The 10,500-nt window shown below is 47.1% G+C and overlaps 1 protein-coding gene across 3 annotated transcripts; it reads left to right on the forward strand.

Moving 5' to 3' along the window:
• Positions 1-5,036: 5,036 nt before the first annotated feature.
• LOC119278089 lies at positions 5,037-9,365 on the forward strand. 3 transcript variants are annotated; one of them, XM_037559448.1, is made up of 12 exons: positions 5,037-5,344; positions 5,564-6,659; positions 6,842-7,021; positions 7,455-7,556; positions 7,637-7,672; positions 7,758-7,853; positions 7,934-8,026; positions 8,145-8,261; positions 8,392-8,424; positions 8,507-8,557; positions 8,752-8,830; positions 8,923-9,365. In XM_037559448.1, the coding sequence occupies exons 2-12, from the start codon at positions 5,610-5,612 to the stop codon at positions 8,928-8,930; spliced, it is 1,845 nt and encodes a 614-aa protein (XP_037415345.1). In that variant the 5' UTR covers positions 5,037-5,344; positions 5,564-5,609; the 3' UTR covers positions 8,931-9,365. The 3 variants fall into 3 exon arrangements, with proteins under 3 accessions (XP_037415345.1, XP_037415343.1, XP_037415346.1); XM_037559446.1 differs by having other exon boundaries at positions 5,037-6,659; XM_037559449.1 differs by having other exon boundaries at positions 5,037-6,659; positions 8,926-9,365.
• Positions 9,366-10,500: the final 1,135 nt, after the last annotated feature.

A 10,500-nucleotide genomic window follows, 5' to 3' on the forward strand; every position in this document is an offset into this window, starting at 1 on the left:
CCCCTTGGCCGGCCCCCTCCTCCTCCCCCCTTTATATACGGAGGAGGGGGGCACCCCATGACACACAAATTGATCTTCGTGATCATTCCTTAGCCGTGTGCGGTGCCCCCCTCCACCATATTCCACCTCGGTCATATCGTAGCGGTGCTTAGGTGAAGCCCTGCGTCGGTAGAACATCATCACTGTCACCACGCCGTCGTGCTGACGGAACTCATCCCCGACACCCTACTGGATCGGAGTCCGGGGATCGTCATCGAGCTGAACGTGTGCTGAACTCGGAGGTGCCGTACGTTCGGTACTTGGATCGGTCGGATCATGAAGACGTATGACTACATCAACCGTGTTGTTCTAACGCTTCCGTTTTCGGTCTACGAGGGTATGTATACAACACTCTCCCCTCTCGTTGCTATGCATCACCATGATCTTGCGTGTGCGTAGGAATTTTTTTGAAATTACTATGTTCCCCAACACTTTTGTCATTGTAGGACCTTGACTTGGAGCTTCTTTCATTGCTTCTATTCTTGTAGAACTTGTTGAAGTTCTTCACCGTTAGGCTCAATTCTTCATTGAAGGTTTGTTTCTCACTTCATAATGTGGGGCTTCACATGAGGCTTTGTAAGCACCACTTGACTTGTTATGGAGCTCCTCCTTATCCTTGAGTGACATCTCATGAGCAACAATTCTTCCAATGACTTTCGTTGGCTTGAGATCTTTGTAATTGGGCATCATTTGGATCAATGTGCACACGGTATCATATTCTCCATCCAAGGCTCTTAGGATCTTCTTGATGATGAACTTGTCGGTCATCTCTTCACTTCCTAAGTCGGTAATCTCATTTGTGATGAGAGCAAGCCTAGAGTACATCTCGGCGACGCCTTCACCATCCTTCATTTTGAACTTGTCAAGTTGACTTTGAAGCACATCTAATTTGGATTCCTTGACGGAGTCAGTACCTTCGTGCATGTCAATAAAAGTATCCCAAATTTCCTTTGCATTCTCAAGACGGCTGATTTTGTTGAATTCTTCAAGGCACAATCCGTTGAAGAGGATATCACAAGCTTGAGCATTGTATTGCAGCATCTTCAACTCTTCCATGGTAGCTTCACGGTAAGGTTCTCTCCCATCAAAGAATTCACCTTGCAAGCCAATACATACAATAGCCCAAACGGCGGGGTTATGTCCAAGAATATGCATTTTATCTTATGCTTCCAACTAGCAAAATTAGTACCATCAAAGTAAGGACCTCTACGGTTGTAATTTCCCTCGCTAGACGCCATACTCTCCTAGGTTGTGAAACCAAGGCTATGACCACCAAAAGCTATGGAAATCAAAGCAAATGGAGACCAAAGCTCTGATACCACTTGTAGGATCGAAAGTATGTCTAGAGGGGGGGGTGATTAGACTACTTGACCAAATAAAAATCTAGCCTTTTCCCAATTTTAGTTCTTGGCAGATTTTAGCAACTTAGCACAAGTCAAGAAATCAACCTACACATACAATTCTAAGAGTATAGCAGCGGAATGTAAAACAATTGCATATGAAGGTAAAAGGGAGGAGTTCGAGGGAGCAAACGCAATGTTGACACGGAGATTTTTTATCCGTGGTTCCGATAGGTGGTGCTATCGTACATCCATGTTGATGGAGACTTCAACCCACGAAGGGTAACAGTTGTGCGAGTCCACGGAGGGCTCCACCCACGAAGGCTCCACGAAGAAGCAACCTTGTCTATCCCACCATGGTCGTCGCCCATGAAGGACTTGCCTCACTAGGGGTAGATCTTCACGAAGTAGGCGATCCCCTTGCCCGTACAAACTCCTTGGTTCAACTCCACAATCTTGTCAGAGGCTCCCAAGTGACACCAAGCCAATCTAGGAGACACCAATCTCCAAGAAGTAACAAATGGTGTGTTGATGATGAACTCCTTGCTCTTGTGCTTCAAATGATAGTCTCCCCAACACTCAACTCTCTCTCACAAGATTTGGATTTGGTGGAAAGAAGATTTGAGTGGAAAGCAACTTGGGGAAGTCTAGAGATCAAGATTTATGTGGTAGGAATGGAAGATCTTGACCTCAACACAAGTGTAGGTGGTTCTCTCTCAGAAAATGTATGTTGGAAGTGTAGGCACGTTCTGATGGCTCTCTCCACTAATGAAGAGTGGGTGGATGGGTATATATAGCCTCCACACAAAATCTAACCGTTACACACAACTTACCAAACTCAGTGGGACCGAATCATGAAACTTGGTCGGACCGATTCTAGAAATAATGTGACCGTTAGGATTTTCGGTGGGACCGACATGTCATCTCGGTGGGACCGATATGGTTAGGGTTAGGACATAACATAATCTTGGTGAGACCGATTACACAAACTCGGTGAGACCGATTTTGGTAATAGACACAGAGGGTTGGTCAGGCAAACTCGGTGGGACCGATTCGCTCATCTCGGATGGACCGAAATGTTACGAAAGGGAAACAGTGAGTTTGCATTGCAATCTCGGTGGGACCGATCGCTCATCTCGGTTTAACCGAAATGTTACGAAGGGAAACAGAGAGATTGCAATCCCATCTCGATGAGACCGAGATCCCTATCAGTGAGGCCGAAAAGACTAGGGTTTGTGGCAATGGCTGTGACATCTGAACTCAGTGGCGCCGGATAGAAGGTTTCGGTGGGGCCGAGTTTGACTTTTGGTTTGGGTCATATGTGGATGTGAGAAAGTAGTTGAGGGCTTTGGAGCATATCACTAAGCATTTTGAGCAAGAAACTCATTAAGCAACACCTCATCCCTCCTTGATAGTATTGGCTTTTCCTATAGACTCAATGTGATCTTGGATCAGTAAAATAGAAAATGTAGAGTCTTGTGCTTTGAGCTTGAGCCAATCCTTTTGTCCTTAGCATTTTAAGGGATCTACTTTTCTCATCCATGCCATGCCAATCATTGAGCTTTTCTGAAATATTTGTCTTGAAATAGCATTAGCTCAATGAGCTATATGTTGTTAGGAATTACCAAAACCACCCAGGGATAGTTGCACTTTCACCATTTTATCATTGCCTCTGGGGCATATTTCCATCATTGACCTCCTCCTAAATCCCATGCCACTTGTTGCAGGCTGCTGGATGGTCGCCCAATGGTTGGCCATGGCCGCCTTCTCGCCACGATCCATGTGGATGCTGGCGAAGTCGGGGTCAACCAACTTGCGCTCGTCGAACGCCGTCTTGACCCTTCTCCAATAGGTGTCGGCGTTCTGATTCGCGCCGGTGATCGGGTCGATGCTGACAGTCTTCCATGCTTAGGCGAGGCACTAGTCTTCCTTTGGTGTCCACTTGATGCAAGGCTCGCCCGGCCTGGCATTGGACGACCGCTTCTACTTTCTTCCTTTGGCCGCTGGCTCCGTCGGTGGCTCTGTTGGTTCTTCCTCTTCCCTCCTCCTCGGCATCGTCGTGCTCGACGCCCTCCATGTCAATGGCGGTATCCAACATTTCGTCTTGCGTGCGGAACCCGGGGCACAAAGCGGCGGCGACTGAGCCGTTCGTGATGATCTCGTCCATGTCGGCGTTGGTGCTGTTGAACTGTGGCGCCAAGCCATGCGCGAAGGATAGGGCCCACGACACAGAGTCGGCATAGGTGGGCCTGAGCACGTCGGGGGCGAGTAGCCGTACTGGGTGTTGAGGCCGGTGGTGAATGCGGGGAGGGCGTGCATGGGTCGGGGTTGAAGACGAGGGGGAGGGGGCATAGAGCCATGCAGGAAGGTGATGTTGGGGTTGGAGCCGCCAAGCGCGTCGCAGTCGACATAGTCAGGCGAGGGCGCGTACCCCCACACCGGCGACACGACGCTCTGCTAGCTACCCCACGCGCCTTGTGGGTACTGGCCAGCCTGTTGAGGCGGAAGGAGCTGGCGCTCGTTCGCCATGCCTGCGCGAGACTACTCCTCCTGCTCTGCCGCCGCGTCCCTGCCCTTATTCATGTTGATCCTATTCCGCCGATCGGTGGTGACCGCCGCCGGTGATCAATACCGGCCTTCCACTGGGCGTTCGTCAAGCCCGAGGGCCTTGGCATCGGTGCCCTCGGCTTCCTCTGCTTTGGCTGGCCGGGATCGGTGGCTAGGCGAGGGGGCGCATACTTCTTCAGCGGCATGGCGGGCAGATCTGGGTAGAGAATGGCGGGAGCTGCAGGGGAGAAGGGGGCCGGTAGGGGGAAAATGGAGGGGAAGGGGAAAATCGGCCGGTGTCGCCGACAGTGAGGGCCCACGCGCCTTTTCGCTTCAACCGGCGGCCCAGGCGCTCCCCCATGCGCTGGGTTCCGCTTGGGTTCGCAGGTTGTAATTTCGGCCCAACAGACGGAAAAGGAGGATCTGGGACGCGGTTGGGCGATTTTTTCAACGTGAGCGGTAAAAAAACGCCCTGTTAGGGGTGTGGGGTGTGTGTGTGTGTGTGTGTGTTGCGGCGGCAGGAGATGCTGTAAGGTCTGACTTATAGCTGGCCAAACGGGCCGGGATAGTTGGGCCGGCCCGGTAGCACGGCCGGCACGGCACGGGCCTGGCACGGCACGGCACGTGCTAAACGGGCCGGGCCCGGCACGCGGCACGCCAAGGGCCGTGCCTGGGCCTGAAGGGCGAGCACGCGGGCCGGCACGGCACGACCCGATTAACTTTTTTTATATTTTTTTATGTATTTTAATATGGGCCAACAGGTAAAAATAGGCTAAAAAACGCTCAATGCGCAAAATAGGAGGTAGATTAGTGGGCCTGGCGTGCCGGTGGGCCGGCCCGATTAGCATACGGGCCGTGCCTGGGCTGCAGGCTGCAGCACGCGGGCTGGCACGGCACGGCCCGTATAATAATCGTGCCTAGGCGGGCCGGGCCGTGCCAGGCACGATTAGGATGGGCCGTGCCGTGCCGGGCCGGGCCGGCCCGTTTGGCCAGCTATAGTCTGACTTTGGGTCGGCCTCGTTCTGCGTTCTGTGGACCGAAAATGCCGGCCAGGCGGGGCCCATATGGCGAGTTTGTTGTTGTATCGTAGTAGTCGGCTTGCTAGTTGCCAACTTGCCATAGGACGAACACGGCCGGATCGCTTTCCAAACTAGTTCTACCCACCCGGCGGCTGTCGGTCTCCATCTCCACCTCCACCTCCACCTCCTCAATCCTCTTTTTAATCCCTCTCCCCAGTCGCCTTGGATCCTCGAGCGAGTAATCCCACGAACTCCCGCTGGGTAGATTAGGGTTCCTGCTCAGATCTAGGCGTCCTGCGGCCGAGGCCGTACGCTCACCCCACCTTCGCGTTGGCGGCCGCCCCGGCTGATCGACGCATCCGTGGGCCTCCTCCTCCCCAGCTCTCCCGCAACCACCAGGTGCCATCCGACCCAGTGCTCAGCCGCCTCAATCCGCTGCCCTCCCCCGCGTACGGCCCGACGAATTTTCGCTTAGGGTCTAGGGTTCCTGCGGCCGAGCCAGTCCTCTAATCTCTACCTACTTGCTGCTTAGATAGGTTCTGTTCCTGCTCAGATCTGGGCATCCTGCAGCCGAGCCCCAGCCTTCTAACCCCAACGAGTTTTTGCTGCTTACATTAGGGTCTAGGGTTCCTGCTCACATCTGGACTTCCTGCGGCGGGCGAAGATGAAGGAGAATAGCCACCCCGCCGGGGGATCCAAAGTAGCCGCCGCTACCTCTGTTGCCTCTGCTTCTCATGGCAAGGGAATCAGGATTAAGCTGAAGAAATCCAATCTCGTTTGGGGAGGCGATGGACAAGATGCGATAGCGGCACTGCATGGCTCGTCTGAAGAAGGATCATGGAAGAAAATCTCCCCAACTAATCTCATCAATCGCTTGCGAGCGATGAAGCGCTCCACTCCACCTGAGTCGCCCTCAAGCAGAGAGGCCTGTTCTCCACTCTCTAGGAAGAAGAAAAGGATCAAGCGGATTCATCTGGTGCCAGTGGTGAAGCGCTTCAGCCCACCATTGACAGGGCCCAGCAATTCCGATGCCCTTTCTAGGAAGAAGCACATTATCAAACGGATTGTTGTTGTGCGAGTGACGCCAAAGCGCTCCCGCCGACCTGAGTCACCATCCAGCAACACTGATGGCGAAACACAGTCAACTGGAGATGCCTCTGCTTCCATTTATAGGAAGAAGAAAATTATTAAGAGGGTCTTGGACATTGGCCAGCCGAAGGTGGACATCGCCTCGTTGATTTTCACGCCAGCAAGGGATAGCTGCTCTTGCCACTCTCCGACAAATGAACCCCTTTTAGAAGAAGAGTTTGCCACGTCGAAGCAAATGATGAATGACAGCATAAGCAAGCCAGATGGCGTTGAGCCTGCCAACTATTGTGTCGATGCAAATCCAAGGATGGACAAATTAATTCCTCCTGCTAGCCGCAGCAAGAGCAGTTCAGAAGAAAGTACATGGACACAAGAGAAGATGGTAAACATCCCAATCCTAGCTACAGAAGAGAAGAAGGTTCTAACTGACCACAAACAAGAACAGGGACCAGAGGAATTACAAAACCTCCTTGATCTGGACCAAGAGTCCATCATGATGAAGACCAGATTTCTCATTGAGAAGTTGAACTCTGCTAATGTACTAGTATTTCCTTATACGTGTGATGAAAAGCAGCAGGTTGAGGTCTACCAGCGGCTCTCCCGGTACTACATTGAAGCCCTCAAGGTATCTGTTTTTTTTGGGTGAACTTTACCTTGATCATCAGGATATTTAATTTGGAAATGAAACAACATTAGCTTTACAGTTTTCATGATATATTACCTGGTTGGTTTGGCCTGTGTATTTTAGTAGTCTGATGTCTCTGCTTTTGCGTTTGTATTCATTTACTTTCTGCTTTTCTACTGCAGTTGTCCTCTCTTGAAAAGGAACTGGATGATGCACAAAGTAACAAGGATTTGGACCCTCTGCATGTATATGAAAATATTTTCCTTAAGCGTGTCGAAAAGGATCCTGAATGGTACTTCCATCCCGAACAATGCAAGCTTGCTGGCTTGGACGACTACCAGCGGCTAGTGCTTCGTGATGATGTAGGTCAACAATACGACTCCTCCATGCCATTTAGTTTAACTTTCATTTGTGCTGACTTGATCAAATTTGTTTCTGCAACCACAGTTAATCTGCATTCTGTTTAAAACTACATCATGCTGAGGTTGGGGAAGAATTTTTTTGTTTGTTTGGTTGGACTTTATGATACTCAATGTTCTCATGCCGGTAAGGTGTCCTAAGGCTCCACCGCCTTGACGCCTGCCAGGCAAAATTCCAAGGCCCTAGGAGGGCGCCTTGCCGCATAAGTTTCCAAAGCGGGACGCCTTAAAATCCATGATTGCACTCCTTATGAACGGAACTTGTCAATAACTTCTTTTGGTAGTCATGATTAACTCAGCAAGTGCATAATGTTTCTTTATGTGCTCCAGTATTAGCAGCTTAATGTTCTACAATTGACATTTCCTTTGTGTGCAGCCAATGTACGGAGATTGGGATGAGTACCGCCTGACTTACCATACGTACCGTGGAGATCTAGAATATGTCAAGTTCCGTGAGGAGATATCAGTGAAAATTAAGGTAGGCATGGCGCAATAAAGTGTAAACTATTGTATGGATTCTGCTAATTTGACCTGATAGCGTTATTTCCCATGCAACAGTGGATTGAAGATGAAGCAGCACTCTTTGGGGATCAGGTACCTCTAATAAAGTTTCTTGCATACTATATCTAGTGTTATATGTCACACATGAGCTTGACAAAAATTTAATTTTGTTGTGTAGCGGATGAAAAACGAGCTAGTGGCTCTCTTTCAGTCATTGAAGATTGCACTGCAGTTTCGTAATATTCCTGGACGTTCAGTTATGTCTGGCTTCAGAGTAATGCGCTTGCCTCACCTATTAATTTGGCTGGTGAAATATGTGGTGGTGGCATTTGACATTTCTGTTTTCAATTTCAGGAGCATATAAATAACCTTCGGTTCGACTTCAAAGACAGGAAGGACTTGGTCGGTCTCTATCTTGAGTTATGGAAACGGGTTGCTAAGAATAAGGTTGTATTCTCATGCCTAAATCTTCATCACAACCAAGAAAACTTGTTTTCTTTTTCTCTTTGTGCTAGCTTTGTATGCTCGTTGACATTGATGTTCACTTGCCTTTCACATTGCTAAGGTGAATTTCGGTGAGGCTTTGAGGCAATTGTATAAAGAGGACATTTTCCCCTCCCGCAAGGGTTTGATCGAATTTGCGCTGGATAGCTGTCCAGACACCAGTTTGATAAAATACAACGTAGGTTCATCTACATCACATATAGTGTTCATTTGGGTTTATCAGCTAATTAATTCATTAATGCGCAGATGCTTCCTTTTTTCCATTTAATCATCTTGTTTCACTAATTGCTCTGTTTGTTTCGTTGCAGTATGATACCTACGTGGATGGCATTGATGAGAAGGTAAGCTTGGTTTTTGTGGATCCATGCCTGGTTGGAATCTTGTACATTGATTGATGTGACTAACACTGTTGCTTGTTTGTAGCTTCCGGAAGAGAAAGCTCATCCCTTGATCACGGAGGCCGTTAAGAAAATGGTTAGTTGATCATGCTACTTTTGTACTCCCTTCGTCCCATAATGTAAGATGTTTTTTGACACTACACTACAGTCAGAAAATGTCTTACATTACGGGACAGAGGGAGTAGTTAGGAGATTTTTTTTATAATCTAAATCTGATCCGTCTCCAATTTCCTTTCTTTTGCTGAAGTGGAAGTCTGACTTTATTTTCAGTTTAAGAAAAAGAGGAACTATTTGGATTACACCAGAAAGAAGTTGGAAATCGCAGCACGCATTGGATTGATTCCCACAAGTAAGAACAAACTTGACTATTTTACATGTCCATGTAATATGATAAGAATGATATTTCTGAATGATATTTTTGTTGTGTAATTTTGCTTGCAGCAGCCTAGAGGTCACTGCACAACGCGAGGGAAACCACGGTGAAGCAAAGGGTGCAAGAGTGAGCCGAGGGAAGCTATGGCGTGAGCGAAGAATGGTCTCTGGTGCTTATTCCACCCTGCGCCCTGTCCCATGAGCTGCAAGAGTGAGCTGAGGGAAGCTATGCCATGAGCTAAGGATGGGTAGCTTCCGGTGCTGATTATATCCTCCTCTCTGCCCCAATGAGCTGCTGGCTCTTTTATGATGTCATCGTCATGTAATAGCTTAAATTTTTTGGAGCGTAGAACTTACTAGAAGCACAGGCGCCTGATGCTGCGCCCGGTTCCACAATACTTATAACAATTCTTTCCAGTACGCATTACAACATGAAGCTCTCGCAAATATGGTTCATCAAATGACAGCATGACTTATAATTGCAGGGCAAAATAATTTTGCTATTTCTCTAATATGGTGACTATTCAGAAAGCCAACAAAAGGTACAACAAAATAATTGTTGATTTATATATATTTGCTTCATGTCTCATGGAACAAAAATAATAGCTTGAAATCCGTTATCTAGCTCACTGTGTCTATATGCATCGGATACCATTACCATGTTTTATCGCAATATGCCAAATTAGCAATGAAGTTTATCTATCAAATCTGTAAACTAAATACATCAATAATTATCATATCCAAGTTAATAAACTAAATACAATGATAATTACCCTTCAATTTTAGAAGAAAGTAAATTGCATTAAAATGTAAATACATGAGAAAATGACCAACCCAAACAACTCGAAACCTCACCATGGTTATGGTTCTTTTTAAAATGTAGTGAGCTACTTGTTCTCCCAGACAGTCAAGCCCTGATATAAGGCATCAAAATAGAGAGCTACAAATTCATGGCTTGTGAGGCTGGTCGTAATGGTACTATCATAGCTAGTATCATGCGCATGCCAACTAGGCAATTTTGATGAGGTGTCATAGCATTAAATGAAGGAAGAGAGGGTGTAGTATCATATTATGATACCGTATGATAATAAATGCTATGTTACTTTGTGTTATGCATGGCAATAAATAGAGTACTACATGATATTAAAATATGATACTATGCATTAAGGAGGTAGTATTATACACTAGTATCATATGCATGATATTAGTATATGATATGATTGATCTATTTTTCCAGTTTGGAAGAACTATTTCAATGTACACATCTTTGGATTACAAATGCAAATAAAAATGATAGTCTATGGTTCCCTATTTCAGAGAAAGAATGACAAAGGTTGACAACAAACAATGGAACAGAGTATTGAAAAAAAATACTATATGTACTTCTATGTACATGTATCTTTCTGTTCCCAATCCATCTCTATCAAGTTTTTATTACTCCGTGAAGCTCCTAGAAAAATGAATAGCTCCTCACCTGTTTTGTGATCTGAAAAAAAAAACATGCATGATACTCGAAGATACAATGATCTAGGAATATAAGAACTGAAAAGAAGAACTAATCTTTCAGGACAACAAAATCCCCATACCTCAATAACTATTAGGATGAAACCAGATTATAGCGATAGTTATCTACCATTACGCAACCTA

The sequence above is a fragment of the Triticum dicoccoides genome, chromosome 3B, assembly GCF_002162155.2.
Source record: "Triticum dicoccoides isolate Atlit2015 ecotype Zavitan chromosome 3B, WEW_v2.0, whole genome shotgun sequence".
NCBI classification, from domain to species: domain Eukaryota; kingdom Viridiplantae; phylum Streptophyta; class Magnoliopsida; order Poales; family Poaceae; genus Triticum; species Triticum dicoccoides.

Excerpts from the sequence above, each read along its gene's own strand:
- LOC119278089 (XM_037559446.1), top strand. The coding sequence starts at position 5,610 with ATGAAGGAGAATAGCCACCCCGCCGGGGGATCCAAAGTAGCCGCCGCT. Across the intron at positions 7,854-7,933 it reads CAGTTATGTCTGGCTTCAGA|GAGCATATAAATAACCTTCG; the intron begins GTAATGCGCTTG and ends TTTCAATTTCAG. Across the intron at positions 8,027-8,144 it reads AACGGGTTGCTAAGAATAAG|GTGAATTTCGGTGAGGCTTT; the intron begins GTTGTATTCTCA and ends CACATTGCTAAG.